General features: G+C 39.4%; 1 protein-coding gene across 12 annotated transcripts in view; it reads left to right on the top strand.

The window, feature by feature from the left end:
* Positions 1-17334, top strand: part of CEP170 (centrosomal protein 170) — a 125259-nt gene that overhangs the window by 75730 nt on the left and 32195 nt on the right. For 7 of the 12 annotated variants that reach the window (XM_059146674.1, XM_059146672.1, XM_059146671.1 and 4 more), the window contains exons 9-12: positions 1944-2107; positions 2294-2587; positions 13161-13310; positions 15852-15978. In XM_059146674.1, coding sequence (XP_059002657.1) covers positions 1944-2107; positions 2294-2587; positions 13161-13310; positions 15852-15978 — 735 coding nt within the window. The remainder of the gene's footprint in view (positions 1-1943; positions 2108-2293; positions 2588-13160; positions 13311-15851; positions 15979-17334) is intronic. The other 5 variants (XM_059146679.1, XM_059146678.1, XM_059146677.1 and 2 more) reach the window with 3 other exon arrangements.

The following is a 17334-nucleotide window of genomic DNA, read 5'->3' as shown; positions in this document are numbered from 1 at the left end:
CCGCTTAAGTGCCAAATTTTACATGTTGGTACAAGAATCAAAATCTGTAAAGTGGTGTTTTCATGTTGTGTCTGTATGCAGCATAGGTTATTTGGTCTTATTATACAGGAAATAATTAGAGTTTAGTCATTTCCGGCTTTTAAAGACTGGATTCCTTTTCATTTTATCCAGTGCAGCAATGAAATAGGTTGTAAAATAGCATGTTTTTTAGTGAGTTTTATATTTGAATTAGTGGTTTAGTTGGGTTTTGCATTCCATCCACTATCCCTGCTTCCTAGCTTAATTACCTGAGGGTAGGGATTCCATTAATGGACACCTGTTTTGTTTGGTTTCTTTTCGTACTGCATTTTGAACAGTTCCTATTTTGAAGAAAGATTTTCAGTTCTGCTCTTACCTGATGTTGCTAACATTCATCAGTTTTACTCTGCTGGGAGTGTTTCCCCAAACCCCTTCATGCTGGTTCCATTCTCTCTCTTTGTTTCCACTGGCTGTTATTTTTTCCGAACATTACTGTTTTTGTGTGTGCTCTTTCTCTCTTCTGAGTCTTCTCACACCTTTTGTGTCCCACATTTTGACAACCAGTCCTCTTGTGTTAAATCATTGGCCCCAGTTGGTAACCTCTAACTTCATAAGAAACAAACCCATGAGTATTAAAACTCAGCTTTTTCCTTTGGACGTGTGCCCTCTGCCCCTCCTGGCCAACAGGTCTTCAGTTCTGATCTTTGTCTTGCTTGATACCATGTTATTCAGCAGGTATCAGATTCAGATCTGTAACCCAGGAAAAGCTTAAACTCAGTCCTAGAAGCCAGGGCTCACTGCACCTAATTGACTCAACTCATTTACACTTCTACAGAAGCCGTTATGGAAGCCCTCATTTGTGATTCAGTCTAAAACATGCAGAGCATAATTCTTGACTTTTCAGTAAATGTATGCTATAATAATAGAATTATCATTTGATTATTTCTTCTAATGGACTTACTTAAGTACTGAGAATTCTAAATCATTGAAAAATCATTCCCATAAAGTTTCACATTGACTCCCTAGTGGAACTACGAAGGGTAACAGAAAACCTCTGTTTTCTGTAGGAACCTGATGTTTCAAAATTCAAATGTATTCTAACTTGACTCTGTATGCTTTATAGAGAAGACAGATTTTAGCTGGTTATATTTAGCACCCTGCCATTTGCCCAGAAGGTGGTTACATTTATATAGGATTTCATATAGACTATGCTTTTCTGTGATAGGCCTTTAGCATGCTTTATTTAACTTTTTGAAGCCATCAGAGTTTAGAGCACAGTTGTAAGTTTGCCAAAATTCCCGCATCTAGAAAGACACTTGTAAAAAAAAAAAAAAAAGTGTGTAGTTAATTGGTGGAAACTACCAACTTGTATCTTACTAACATTTTGCATACTTTTTATTGAAAGTATGCTATACTTTTGCAAGTCCTGAACGTTGTTGAAAGTTAAAATTCATCCCATCTTTATAGTGTTTGCATTCACTTTTTACTGTGTTGTGATAAACCTCTCCCGGATCCCCCTCTTTTCTCTTTGCCTCTCATGCTAGAAGTGAATTTTTGCTTGCTCAAAGAGAGTGTAAGGTTTGGAGGCAGGATTAATGTTTATCAGTGTTACAAGTACAGACAATCACAGCTGATACAGCATCGGTTATCTGTTCAGGCTTTGGTGAATCATTGTAAAGTTAAAATTTGGAGAAAGAAAAGCAATCCCATTCAATTGTTTATAAAGGACCTCATTGTTGGTTGATAAAATTTGAATGTGAACATTGCAGTGGAGGAAGTTTGCAGAGCCTGTTACTGAAAAGAACATATGACTTGGCTTGAAAAGGGGGAGGGGGCATAAAACAACTAGCACTTTTGTATATGTGTCTAATTTTCTACATGGGATTTTTTCCTCCTCTATTATGTGGTTTCTTTTCTGTGCCCAGGAAATAAACATGACGATGGTACACAAAGCGATTCAGAAAACGCTGGCGCGCACAGGCGCTGCAGCAAACGTGCAGCTCTGGAGGAACACTTACGGCGCCACCATCCCGAACAGAAGAAGCTACAAAAGGCCCAGGCTGCTGAAAAGCATCAAGACCAAGCTGTTGTAAGTCAAACTGCTTTTATGATTGCATTCTTTGATGAAGACAATCCCAGAAAAAGAAGGTCCTATTCTTTTACTCAGAGTGCGGGAATCTTGTGTCGGGAAACTACTTACTCAGCACCACATACAAAACTTGAAAAAACAAAATCTCCAACAGCAGATGCCAAAGTGGTTTCTTTGTCTTTACAGACTAGCTCTACGCATCACAGAGGGGGGCATGGTGTTCCACATGGGAAATTGTTAAAACAGAAATCAGAGGAGCCATCGGTGTCCATTCCCTTCCTACAAACTGCATTGTTAAGAAGTTCAGGGAGTCTTGGGCACAGACCAAGCCAGGAGATGGATAAAATGTTAAAAAATCAACCTACTTCTGCCACTTCTGAAAAGGATAATGATGATGACCAAAGTGACAAGGGTACTTATACCATTGAGTTAGAGAATCCCAACAGTGAGGAAGTGGAAGCAAGAAAAATGATTGACAAGGTAAATAACTGGAATTTGGGGATGGTGGAAGTTTTCTTTTGGTGTATGTGAATGTTGGAAATTACCGGAGGGTCAGCATGACGTGTTTTCATGTAGTCAGCGGTGTTGGAACTGTAGGGCTTTGTGAGGGGCCTGCAAGACTAACAATAAAAGCAAAGTGCCTTCCGGTTTTATTCTGCTTATATTGAGCTTTTGCCCGGGTTTCTTATATTCTGTAGGTCTTTGGACCTTTTAAAGTTGTGTAAATTTAAGATAGAATTTTAAACCATGTACTTTGGTGACTGTCTTCACTCTGCATTTATGTAAAAACTATAAAACAAAGCCAGGCTGCTGTGCCTCTGTTGATATCAACGTAAATATCAGCTGATGATAGTTAACCACAGGTTTCCTGCTTACTCATTTCATGTCAGAAACATGTGAAAGTGTGTATGTTTTAGTTGGGTTTTGTTCTTTGTCTTCATCTTCTTTTCTTTCTGTTCCCTGCTGCCTTTGGAGATAGAAGTGTATGAAAACAGAACGAGTTTCATTCTGATACTCTGCATTCAGCCACTTTCAGTGTATGCCCAGCCATGATGATTATTTACATTTTGGATTTGTTCTTTGATGTTCTTGGTTAATGCGTGTAATGATTGTTGTATGGTTTTAAAAGCAGTTTTTTATTAATTTTGCCCATAGAAATGGAAAGTTGACTTTAGGACAGCTGTTTATATTACCCCCTAGAAAACAGCAGCTTAAGTTTGGCTAAACAGTAACCTCTTGTTTAAGTTCTTATTACTCAGAGTGTGAACGGCATTTGCATCGACTGAGGAGCTCATTGGAAATATAAAATAATCTCAGCCTTGATCTAAATCCACTGAATCAGAATCTGCTTTAAAAGCAGGATCTTCAGGTGATTCACACACACCTTAATGTTTGAGGTGCCCTAGTTTTAGATGAGCTAAGGGGCAGGGCTTTCAGGAGGTAGACAAGATAAACCTTTGGGAGCTGAGAAAATTATTAGGACTTGTGTTTACTTCTAATTTTTTAGTTTTTATTTACATTTGGGGGGTATGTTCTCCAGTGTTTGCAATCTGTTGTTACATTGGTATATGTCTATAAGTTCAAAGCATGCGTTTATGTGAGGAGCACACGCTCAAAAGTCTTTACCATTGAAGTGTACAGCTTCAAACTTCCGGGGCCCATTAGCCTAGGAAATAGGTGCTGTGTGAGCAGTGTTATGACAGTTGTTAATAAGAAAAATAAAACAAGAAAGAAATAGGTGAATGAAGTGAGTTTCCTGATTATACTAAAAGAAGTCTAAGGGCACGGTATTATCACAGAAAATGCCGATGATTTTGAATTATTTTCATTGAGAATTAATAATGATATTTCTTTATTTTAAAGAAGGTTATTTTAAAGTTCTACATTTTCTCTCTGATTACTGAGAACAAGAATATTGCTATGTAAAATACTGTAAAATGCAAAATAACAGAAGAGGTTTTGGAAAGGAGAATAGTAAGAAGTTTTAAAATTCAGATTAATATTAATTTTATCTTCTTATGCCTTTGTTTGGTTTATGGATATTGTATTCATAGTGATCGGTGTTTTCACCGTGAGACTATTTCACACTGAGCGGTTCTGCTGTGGGGTTGAAGAATATCGACACTTGCAGGCAGAGAGATGAGGACTGACTCTAACCTTGGCATGCACTACATAGGTGCCCTTGCCCTTGAGTAAACTAACCTCTTTAAACCTCTCTTTTTTCTCTAAAATGGAAGAAAGTTCACCAGGTCTTGTAAAAAGATGAAATCCATAAAATGCATATCACAATGCCTGTTTTATAATAAGATGTCTAAAAATGTTAGTGGTGTTGTGTCCTTACTAGGAATCTCCACATGTGGATCTCTACACAAGGTACTGATCAGTCCTGGAAAGTTCTTTCAGCCTGAGTCAGATCTGGAGCCCAAGGGGAAGTGACAGTGCAAGGGAGCGGCCCATGCAGAACAACAGAAAGCCAAGAAAGAAGTCACTGGTACACACGAGACTCTTAGGAAAATGCTGGATAGAGAGGGACCACAAAACCTGGGGCCTACCTGCTGTCTGTAATCATCATAAGCAGCTTTTTTTCAATGGCAAATTACACAGTACCACTCTGTACAGAGAAAACTAAGATTTTAAAGCAGGATTCATTTAGGGAAGTAATAGCAGTGTGTGAATGAGTAGATAAATTCAGAGTCATTCCCAGTTGGTATAAACCAGAAAACAAAGCTGCCCATAACTATAGGGGATAGCCACTGCATTATCTTGTGAATACAAAGAAAAGAACTGAGACTCTGCGAGTTGTGGTTAAAGCCAGAAGCCAAATTCGGGCTAAAATCAGGCTCTGGGATACAAAAGCAGGGAAGCAGGCATCAAATGTCTGAAGGAGATGAGGTAACCTTGTGGGCATGGAGAAAACAAAGACCAAAACTAGCCAGAATCAAGGCCTTAGAAGCACTCAGGGAGGGTAGGAGCATTACAGGTGTCATATCAGATTGCTGGGACGAGTCAGGCGTGTGGACAGAAGTTGGGGCCTTCAGCCCCTTTCCACCTAGTATTGAATTGTTGCTTGGCCCCGAAAACTTCTGTGCGGTCTTTCCTTTTTTACCCCATCATTTGAGAGCTGGCTTATTTCATTGATTGATTCAGTTAGCAACCTTTATTCAATATCCTTTGCTATCCTTCGTGATAGAGGAGAGAGATTCAAATTGGAAAGACAGAGTTCTTCCCCGCAGGACACAAGTCTATAGAGGAATGGAAATATACAAGCGAAAACATGAATTAAAATACTGTGAATGCTCTGATAGCCATAAGCTGTTGGAGGAAGGGTGCCAGTAGTTCCCAAGAGAAGACAGTTCCACAGAGACTTTCCTGTCTGTCTGTTCACCTCCCCAGTACCCTCTAACACACGCACGCGTGCACACACACGAATGCAAACTCCAGAATTGTAGGAACCTAGTGCCTGGTATTTTATATGTCCTCAATAAATACTGAATTTAATTGCCATCTGAGCTCATTCTTAAGTAGGTGGAATCAATCCTGTAACAGGGGTGGTTTTCCAGAAATATGGCGCAACCTGTTCCAGATACGGAGCATGGGAGTGTGGAGGACTCATTCAGAGGACCCCGGTTATTTTAGAGAGATGAGATCCGACTAGATATTGAAGGCCCTTGTGTATCATAGGAAGGAGTCGAGAGTTTTTAATGCTGGTGGGGGATCCCCGAAACTTTTAAATAGGGCAGTGACATCTTATCACTGTCAAAAGTGGGAAGAATGCATTGAAAATTGGAAAGACTGGAAGCAGAGAAGGCAGTTAAGGAACTGCTGACATGTCCAGTAGTCAGTCGGATAGAAAGGTATAGAAACATCAGGGCCTTAGGTAAGAGATCTGGGCTAACTTCCTAATTTGGGAAATATTAGAGAGTAGCTCAGTGCAAACTAATAGATGAGATTACATAGAAAGAATGCGTGGAGGAGATGAGACCATGAGGTTCTTAGCAAGGTGGACGGGGGTGGACAAAGTGAGCAAAGGAGGCTAAAAAGAATCGCCCAGAGGAGACAGAGAAAACAGCGTGTTGGAATCAAAACAGTCAGAAGGAAGGGAGTAAGCCACAGCAGCACATGATACAGCGCTGAATACCTTTTCAGGTTTTCCCCAAAATAACACTGTACTCCTGGACCTAACGAAGACAATGAAAAAAGGTATTTGCTTGTTAACTTTGTTAACTTAAGAGAAGTTGGATGCACTTAAAACAGGATCTCTCTAAAGAAATCATCAAGCTGAAATACCATATCTTTGTGGTGTTCTGCTGGTTGTAGTTAAAGGGTACTGAAGTGTCCCATCCCCAGACCTCAGGTTATGGAATTACAGCATTTTGGTTCATGTTTTTGTGCTGTGTGTTTGTCAGTAGATAACCTCATTTTATGCATTGTCCCCACATTCACTTCTTAGGATATTAACACAAATGCTTGTTATTTATAAAAACCTCTTGAGTTTTATGTCTAAGCTTACATGGACATGTGCTATAATAAGAAAGTGCTGTTGACTGCTCGGATTAAAGGTAACTGTTTTCCACGGTAGTAATAGCCTCCCTGGCCCTCCCTCCTTTGGCCTCCCTATGGTGTCTTGAGAATCTATTGTAGTGCCGGCTGCTTCTTCCCACTCCTCCATCAAAACAGACACTGCTGAGGGCAGAGGAGGACGCGAATCAGGGCTGTGGCCTAGCCTTCCAACCTAAGGGAGAAAAACTTGTAGTGAGAACAGAAAGCTAGATATTAAATTAATGAAACAAATTTGGTCATTGTAGAGGGCTTGGGGCTCTATCTTGAAAAAAGTGTTTTCCATAAGCGTCATACCATAGACCAATTCTGCCAGATACTCTTCCTGCCCTGAGTTTCAGTTCCTGTCCATGTGTTCGTGGCAACATATATCCCCCCCCAAATGCCTCTTAAGAGCATATTCTGTTCTCTCATGGGCCTTGATCTACCCGTGCTGCTCTACAGGCAATAGGTGGTAGGGAGGAATCCAGAACGAGGAAAGCTCTGACAAGACTGGAAACACAGGATGAAGAAAGTCAGTGCTGGATCCAGCTGGAAGCAGTTTGGGAGTTCAGGGCAAGAGTTTAGATTAGATCCAAGTTGGAGCCAAGGGAACCCTGAGAAACCAGAGTCAAAATCTAGGTGACCACGCCAGACAGAACACAGAAAGGCAGCATGTCCCGGGTCCGCTCGGCCACAGATTCAGGTGTGTGTAGGAGGGGGAGGGAACCGAAGAACAGGAGATCAATGAACAGCCTCAAGCAGTGAGAGAGGACCTTGATAATGGGCAGCATTTTGATTTGGGCTTAATATTTTCTTCAACTTCTTGCCAGGCCAGAAATAATCTGAGTTAATGGACCAAAGCAGATAGCAGTTGTTAGCTGGTGAATTCTGAGGGCTTGATTTTTCTTCCTGTTCTACTAATCTTTCTTGCCCTCTCTTCACTAAGGAATTTTTTTAAAGAAAAGTCTTTGTCAGTGTTGACTTTTGGTCACTCTGATTACTGCTCCTCTCCCCTTCTCAGCTCCTCTTCGGTGCGGGAAACCCTCTCCTGCTGTGCTCGTCCCCAAAGCTTCACATCCGAGCCCTCACCTTTCTTCAGTCAGAAGCTTAACAACCCTTAGTAGGCTCCCCTTTCTTCCTTCCTGTGTTATTATAGGAAATCTTACTTATTTTCCAGCTTGTAGGACTTGCCCCCTACCGTGCCCTCAGCCCGTAAGCTCTTCTTGCGTTTCGCATGCCTTCCTCCTTCCTTCCCCTAGTTCAGTGTTGGAGGCTTTCTCTCCCCTCCCTATCTCCAGTAGCCCTGCTGCTCACCTCTTCTTTGTCCCTGTCACGTGCCCATGTCTTATTTTTCCTTAGAGAACTCCCTTCTAGCTAGTTTACTTTGTGCCTGTTCTTTCTAGAATGACCTTACTTGTCTAGATCACTTCTATATTTCTTGTGCTTAGAAGAGTGCTTGGTATGTAGTAGACACTCAGTCTCTTTTTAATGAATAATGAGAACAAAGGCTCTGTGCATCCTCTTTTATTTTTGTTGGTGTCTGTGTGTGGTTAGCTATAGATTAGCTAATTTCATTAATGCATTTATAAATTGATCAGATTCGGCCAAGCCTCCACAAACAGGTTTTCCTATATTTTTTATTTGCTGAAACTAGTTTGTATCTTGATCCTAACATAAACTTGTTCAAATGCATAGTTTAAAACCTTCTATGTGTTAGTATGAAAGCTCCAAAAGAATACAGGTTTTATCAGAAGAAATACACGTGTAAGTTTCAGAGGAATTGCCTTGATAAGTAGAAGACTGGAGATGCCTTGGAGTTTCTAAGAATACCCAGCTAGCAGCTTAGCGCTTAAAAATCTGTGTAGCAAGGAAAAGGTAAGATGGTCATGGATGAGCAGGCATATTTTAGGCATGAAAGGAAGGAATGCCTGTCAAGGAACTGAGCCCTAAAGAGAGAAATTGGACATTTTAACTGTAGATGCATGAAATTAGACCTGAGCATAATTCAAAGCTAGGAAAGGAGGAGCTAGTAGGAGGAGAATGCTAAGCAGTGCGGGAAAGGGAAGAGGGACAGATAGAACACTCCTAGGGCGTGTGAAGAATGAGGGACCACAGGTGGGCTCAGGGAGGGGACAGATCCAAACACGTGTTTACACAGGGAGAAGTAAAAGGGAAGAAGATCAAACTAGATGGTGCCTTTTTAAAAAATTGAGGCAGTGTCATTCACATGACGTTCACCATTTTGGCCATTTAAAGTGTGTTGGCCTTTAGTATATTCACATTGTGTGACCGTCAGCGCTGTCTAATTCACGGCATTTTCTTCCCCCAAAAAAGAGATTCCCTACCCACTCCATTTCCCAGCCCCTAGCAACCACTCATCTACTTTCCATGTCTGGATTTGCTGCTTCTGGGCTTTTCACGTAAGTGGACTCATACACCACGTGGCCTTTTTTGACCTACTGCTTTCACGTGGCCTGTTTGCAGGGTTCATCCATGATGGAGAATGTGTCAGTACGTCAGTCCTTTTTATGATACTGTTCCTCAGTTGCTAATTTAAAATAAGCCCAGAAAAGTTTAATGTTTAGCCTACCGTTATATTTCTCATTTCTCTGGAAAGATGAAATCTTTCAACTGATTTGGAAATTTTTTTAACTAATAAGTTAAGGACGATTGCTGTTGAATTATCATTTTGCTCTGCATTTGTACCTATTACTAAATTTATATGCAGAGGCAATTCTTCCCCCTTTCTCCACACATTTTCACACTGGTCTCTACTTTGCCACAATAAGCAAAACCCCTTACCTGATGTCAACAAATAGAGTTTGACCTCTCTTTACAAGTATTTAGTCAGTGGGATATTTACCCCCATGAAAACGGACCCTGTATTCTTTGGTTTGATATACCATTATTCCGCCCCCCCTCCAATTTCAGAATTAGACACTGTGGACATTTTCTGAGCAGTCCGAGCTTTTTAAATAATAGTGACGATGATAATACACCACGTGGTTTTTTAAAAAAAAACAAGGTCAACCTTTTCACAGGCTTGGTTTGTACCACACATACTGGCCCTTTTTCATCTGGAGAACATTTCATGTCTTTTTTTTTTTTTTTAAAGATTTATTTATTTATTTGACAGAGAGAGAGAGAGAGATCACAAGTTGGCAGAGAGGCAGGCAGAGAGAGAGGAAGGGAAGCAGGCTCCTCCTGAGCAGAGAGCCCGATGCGGGGCTTGATCCCAGGACCCTGAGATCATGACCTGAGCCGAAGGCAGCGGCTTAACCCACTGAGCCACCCAGGCGCCCCACATTTCATGTCTTTAAATTTGAAACTAAATTCTAAAAATATAGTCTGGTTCTTACAGAAATGTTGTTTTAACTACAGAGTGCCTCTGCAGGGTTCAGGTGACATTCTCTTTTCTTTATAAGCCTCCTATATTAGACCTCAGCTCTCTGAGAGCAAGGACTAAGTTATACGTATTTTTGAAGCCCCTACAGTGGCTAGCCCACTTGCCTGCAAAAAATAGTACATACCTCAGGAACAGGTCGTTAAAATTGTTTAGAAGAACCGCTGAGATACAGATGTGAAATCCCAACTATCATGATAGTGAGAAGCCGAATATCATATGCACACATCCAAAGGAAAAGAGAGAGGACGTGTTCCCTAATTCTTGGAGTAGGATGGTGAGCAAGTATGGTCTTCTTACCCTAAACCTTAAGGCCACAGCAGGGGTCACAGTCACTCCCCAAAAGAGAGATGCGCATCTGCCTCCATCAGGAGACCTAGAGGCATGAACATTCCCCACCCCCGAAGATGACTGAGTTATCTTTAAGCATCTGCCAGGCCCAGAGAGCAGATAGTGCAAGTTCAAAAGGAAATTTTCTGTTCCCGTCCACTCCTCCTTTCTTTTGGAAGAATTAGAAACTGACTGGCGAACTTGGGGTGGGAGGCTCTCTTAGAGAGGAAACATAATACCTAGACAGGTATCTGATCTCTCTCTCTCCCTTCCTCAGTCTAGACTTTCAGTCTTAAAAATGAATATCTGAATGAGAGAATCTGATTTTGTACTACATCAAGTTGGGGGCTGTGACTGAGCTCAGGAAAGGGAGGAGAAGCATGAGCCCAGGGTGGACACACACTACACTGCATTTGTGAAAGAGAGATGACAGGGGAGCAACTGCCTGTGGTTGGAAATCGAAGGGAAGCCTCGGATGTGGATGAAATCATCCAGGGACGGAGGCTACAATGAAAAGACGGGAAAATCTAGCAAACTTAGGTTTCAAGTCTCGTCCCAACGATTGGATCCTGTGTCAGATTGTGCGTGCTTTTTGAAATGTGAAAAAACCCAATAGCTTTAAAGCACACAGACACATTATAAGATGTTTACATCCTCTTTGTTTTCACATGAAAATTCTCACAAGTGGATGTTTTTGTAGCAAGACACGAAAAGGATAGGGTTCCCAAGATGGGCAGTCATTGCTACCATGAATTTTTCAAAACACTCAAAAAAATACAGGTAGGAATTTGGAGACTTCTTTCCCCCACAGTCATGCCTCAGGCCCTGTCACTTGTTTGGGAAACAGACGATGATTTAGAAACTCTGACAGGTGTATGCACAGCTGTGTCTGATGCTTTACAAGGCACCTGTAGAAAAGTCATCAGAGTATCCTCTCTGTACAGGCTCAGCCCTTTTCCCCCAAAAGCATCACTTCTTTGCATGTATTTTGTTATCATTTCAAAGGAGTATCAGTGATTTGGAGAGATCTGTTATGTTTTACTTGAAACTGGTGGTGCTTAAATGTTTGAGGAACACAAATTTTGCAAGTCCATTTTGAGTATGAATTCGAAGTAATTATCACCAAATCAGAAAATCACCTGAGCTCTTTTATATGTAACATACCAGGTAGCACGTGCACACACACTCACATGTGTGTGTTTTCATCTTTACTTGCAAACTGGAGTTAGATCCCCGCCCCCCGTAATTATAAAAATAAGGAAATAAAGTCCAGTAACTTTGGAGGTCAGAGACTTGAGTTAGAAATAATGCTGAGTTTTTATTCTAAGGCAGTCAGAGGTAACTCAAGTAGCTCTGATTTGCTTTCTTTACAAGTGGGACTGGAGGCAGAATGCCTCCAGAATGCTGTGGAACGGTGTCCACAGCATTCTTTACTGTTGTGGTTAAACTTAACAATTCTGCTGTTTGACAAAATGAAACAGGTTTGTTTTTTCCCTTCTGTAAACTCTGCTTCTGTGTATTATTAAAATCCACATTTGATTTAAAGTTAGCAATATACAGTTCACTTTTAAAGCAGAGATAATTCAAATATTGAGTGGTTCAGCAGTATTAAATCACAATTCTTGAAAACTGTAGTTATACTTGAATTAAATATTAAGTAATAAGGCCATCTAGTGGTAAAATTTCCAAGTTTTAGTTAAGAATTTTAAAATCTGTTATGTCTTTAATTAAATGTGGGCTTTAGAATTTATCAGGTATATTGTATAATCATTAAAAAGGTTTCTAGAAAAGAGTTTAACCTAGGGTATTTCCCCCTCTTTATAGCAAAGAAGGCCCTTTGGTTATGTTCTAAAGACCCTTTCTACAAAGCACGAAATTCAAACACATAATATTTTTCTTGACTGTAGTAATTAGAGCCACAAATAAAGTCTATAAGTAATATGCATTGGGAATGAAGAAACTTACTAGTAAAATGGAATATTAAAGTTTACCTATTATAACCCTTCTCCAGTCTGTTTGAAAACCCTATTCTCCAACCTGTTACCGTACCAGGAAATCAGTAAGATCAGATCCTGCCCTTGATCGAGCACATGATTACTGGTCTCTGTGTTTAAGTGTCCCACAAGTATTGACAGTACTCCACCTGCTTATTGAAAATCCTGATCTGTGAGAGGAGACCCAGGATCTGCCTTTCAAAGGCCTTTTGATGAATTTTTAGGCAAATAAAATTTGAAGATCATGCTGTACTCTATACTGAGATCACACAACAAAATCTGATATTTGAGACCTTAAAAAATTCCAAGTATAATTTGAATTCATGTATATAAATGTTACACTTTTGTTGGGGAAAGAACCAGTGAAATCAGGCATATGTTTACAGTTTTGCAACATGATTCTCAAAAATAATAGAGCAAAGAGACAAGCTAGAAACAAGCTGAAGTAGTATTCTTTCCTAACTCTGCCTTATTATAATATTTAACGTTATTAACCTCTTTTAACAAATCAGATGTACTATCCTGGCTGTTTATTATCAAGCAGTACTTGGCTAAATATTAAAAAGGATAATCTCATTTACTGTGAAGTAAGCTGCCACAGCCCAGTTTTTCTTTCCAACTCTCACTTCAGTTGGATATTACACTGTCCTTAAACATGTTTTCCTCACTAGTGAATTACCCATCGAAATTAATTCAGAGTATTTTTATTTGCCTCTGAAGTTACTGATACTATTCCTAGTAATCTGGTGCTCAGACTTCTCATTTATAAAATAATTTCTCCTCCTAGGTATTTGGAGTAGATGACAATCAGGATTATAATAGGCCTATTATCAAGGAAAAGCATAAAGATCTGATAAAAGATTGGGCTCTCAGCTCTGCTGCAGTAGTAATGGAAGAAAGAAAGCCACTGAGTACACCCGGATTTCACAACTCAGAGGTATACATCCCTTCCTCCTATGTAACTTTTAGACAAAAATGTAAATTTTTTATCATTTTTGTAGTTACATTATTTTAAGTAATTGATACATCCCCTTGAGAGTCCTTCTAAAAGCTAAATTCTCACAAATTAATTTGTTTCGAATAAAAGCCTGAAGCAATTTTGCAGTAATTCTGTTTCAGTTTTGTTGTTACGTTCTTTTCATTTACGTTATTATATCCATCGGTGAAAGGAAAATGCTAACTTCAGAAAGCAGTTAGTAAGTTACATGCTTACTGCTCTGATTGGTATTATGAGAGAAAACAAAGAAACATACATTGCTTACACTTCCTAGGAGGGCATGTATTTAGCATGGACAGGCCTATCATGCCAGACAGAACTTTCATATGTCAGTACGTGCGGGTATGGTGCAGCCCCGGATGTGATTTGGGTAACATGAAGTTAACCGAGGTTGCCTTGACTAACAAAGTCAGGGAGTCAGTCTGGTACAGTAGAGCCAGGAAGACCTGAGTACAAATCCAGAGCAGCCACATTTAACAGAGTGCCTTGGTATTGGGCAATGCCCTGTTTCAGCTGCAATTTTCTCACAAACAGGATTGTTGATAAAGCCTGTTTGCGGGGAGTTAAGTCTGACCCTCTTGGCAGAGTAACTGCCCGAAATTTATGCCCTCAACAAATAGTTCTTCCTGTACTGGAAATGATACTGGAATGTCATTCCACATTGTTAAGTCAAAGAGAAATGTGAAAATGTATGTAACTGAGAAGTATTAATTCATTATAATTTACTGAGACAGTAAGAGCTAACAACCAATAGGAGCTTTCTGGTGCCGTTTCACGAATGAGGAAAATAAGATACGTAGAAATTAAGTTGACAAAGGTCACAAAGCGTGGTACCTGTGGAGCCAGAATTTGAACCGTAGGAGGCCTTATTTTCTTAACTCATTCTCTTACTCGTTGTGCCATACTGTCTCTCAGGAAATTAGGTGATTTAAAATCTACAAGTGGTAAATAAATGTATAAGTGGTAAATAAAACAAAACCTAAAAATATAAATAAATTCTAAAATAAATGTTACATTTGCATAAGTTGTAAATAAAATATTTCAATAGACAGGTGAATCCACCTGTTTTATGTTAAAATTGTCCCTTTTAGTGGTCCGCTTTTCCCTGAAGGCAATTATGTATTTTAGTGTTCTTTTTTCTTCCTCAATCTTAGAGAATTTTAATTCTAGTTTCGTTTTATAAGATGCCAGATTTCCTCACTGAAAGCAAATGATACTTATCAAGGCAGTGTTTGGGTTTTCTAATTGCTCTAGCAACAATTCTGATGAACATGAACTCTGTAAGACCCCCCCCTTCCTTCTCTATCCCCTCCACCCATGCAAGTGGACTTTATATGTAGCCCCAGTATGTTGCACCAGCCTTTGAAAGAGTCACCCAAGAGGCCACGAGAACCTCTTGACAGAATAGTTCTACTATCAGTGAAGGTGTGAGTGGCTCTGGTACTTGCTTCAGGCTGAGAGCTGTGGGCAGTTGGCACAGACTCTTGAAAGGGAGTTCAAGGACTCAGCAGGCTTTGGAGGACTCCTTAGGCTTCACTGTATGTATGTCACTAAATATCTACTATTTGAACCTATTCATGAAATCGTGTATGTAGTCTGTGTGAAATACTTCATCAGTTTTTAGCCTATCATCCTTAGTAGTAAATCCGATACTTAAGGTATGTTTTGAATAATTTGTAATACAAATTTTGATTATATTACAGTCTCAAAGTGAAGCCTGAACTTAGATTTTTCATGAGGTAACAGGATTTTTTTCTGTACTTCCTAGATCTCCCACATTAAATGCTTAGATTGCCCTGGTATTAAAAATTACCAGTATATGCCCATGAGCCTGTGGAACCATATCATGAATTAAATTCCATTTCACACTTGACTATAACGATTCAAAGAGCACTCACCTTAAGGCCAGATCTAGTCATGCACAAGTCGAGATTCAGACTAGTTAACAGAAAAATTCTTAAAGGCTGAATGATTTCTGGATTCTTCTGGAAACAGTAAAGTGTTGTAAAAAGAAGTCTTAAGCTTTGGGTTTGTTTTTGAAATCCCCAAAGACATGATCTGGCAGATTTAATACCCCTTGGGACTCTGGATCCAGTCTGATTCCTAGAAGCACCTAGAGGGCTAGAGAACCTTCAGGCTCCTGTTGCAGAGAGTGAAGTAGAGCCAGCCGCACTGTCGTGGCCCTGAGGCTGCAGAAGCAGACCCAGGTTCGTCCAGCCACAGTGAATTTGAAGCTCCAAGTGTTTATTTTAGTGCCATCATTAGTATTTAATAAGTAGAGCAAATTATACTATGTCCACAGTAATAATAACATGTGGTTAAAGGGGTACCTAGAGAATCTTCATTCTAAATATGAGGAAATTTAATTAACGATAATATGGCGACATGAGATTTGAATATGGCTTCCTATGACAGGATTATGAGACTACATAGAACTGACTAAATAGGCTCTGATTTCATTCCCTTATTTTTCTCCTTTAGGAAGGCACGTCTTCATCTGGAAACAAACGCTGGGTTTCACAGTGGGCTAGTCTGGCTGCAAATCATACAAGGCATGATCAAGACGAAAGGATAATGGAACTGTCTGTACCTGTCCCTTTAGAGAATGGTATTTTCTTTCTCTCTCTCGCTCTTTCTTTTTTGTGAATCACACATGGTTGTTGTTTTTTTTAAACAATCTAGGGGTGCCTGGGTGGCTCAGTGGGTTAAAGCCTCTGCCTTCGGCTCAGGTCATGATCCCAGGGTCCTGGGATGGAGCCCCGCATCAGACTCTCTGCTCAGCAGGGAGCCTGCTTCCTCCTCTCTCTCTGCCTGCCTCTCTGCCTACTTGTGATCTCTGCCTGTCAAATAAATAAAATCTTTAAAAAAAAATCTATAGTGAGAAGTTAGTTAAATTTAAGTAAACATAATCATATATTCTCATGCTTATACTACATACATATGTTTGTATTTGCACTAATAATGCAAATACCGTTAAAATGTAACTGAAGATAAGAGATAATTTGTAGGTGAAACACATATACAAATTCTTATCTATGACATATATATATAAATGAAAATTTTAAAGTAAGACTAACAATAGTTCCAAATTATAACATTAATTAATATCATTAATACAGCAAATATGTTAATACTTTTGCATTTAAGTTAAAAAAAATACAATTCAATAAAAAGAACTAAGATACTTAATTTACTTTTTGCAAGTCTATGCAATGTGATTTTTATTGCCTTCTAATATTTCTGTGAACTGAAATAAAAAGTTTCTTTAAAAAAAATGAAATTTTATGCCTCTAATGATTTTATTATGTTCAGTTGATTACCTTCTTAATTAGAAATAAAACCCTCAAGGAGAATTTCCATGTGAATTTTTATCTGTATTCTTAGTTTTATTATTGTTGAACATGGAAGTGGAAATTTGTCTCTGGCTTATGGCACTCCAAAAATATAGTTTAGGAATTTTGTAAACACTACTGTGCAAACATTTGAGCAAGGTGCATAGCAATGTACTAGAAAAGCTTTATCACTGATTTACTATAGAAATTAGAAGTAATTGATAGTATTACCAAATATCTTTGGAAAAGACCGAGTGATTTGGGCATTGATTAACGTAAACTGGTCACCTGTTGGGAGACAAGAAACCCGAACAGAGGGGTCAAAGGAGCTAGGTAAACTTACCAATAATCCATTATGAATTAGTCAGGTTAGCTGTAGGAAGCAAAATTCAGCCCTCGTTATATAACAAACCAGCTGCCCCTTCATTATCTTGTTTCAACATGTTTCATCATCTTCTAAATTATTTAGATAAGCTGATAAATTGACTTGAATCCTAAGTACTCTTTTTTTTTTTTTTTTTAAGATTTTATTTATTTATTTGACAGATAGAGATCACAAGTAGGCAGAGAGGCAGGCAGAGAGAGAGAGAGGAGGAGGAAACAGGCTCCCTGCTGAGCAGAGAGTCTGATGT

The sequence above is a fragment of the Mustela lutreola genome, chromosome 14 (genome assembly GCF_030435805.1).
Source record: "Mustela lutreola isolate mMusLut2 chromosome 14, mMusLut2.pri, whole genome shotgun sequence".
Taxonomy (NCBI): domain Eukaryota; kingdom Metazoa; phylum Chordata; class Mammalia; order Carnivora; family Mustelidae; genus Mustela; species Mustela lutreola.
Note: the sequence above shows the minus strand (reverse complement) of the source record. Positions and strands in the feature narration are given on the sequence as shown.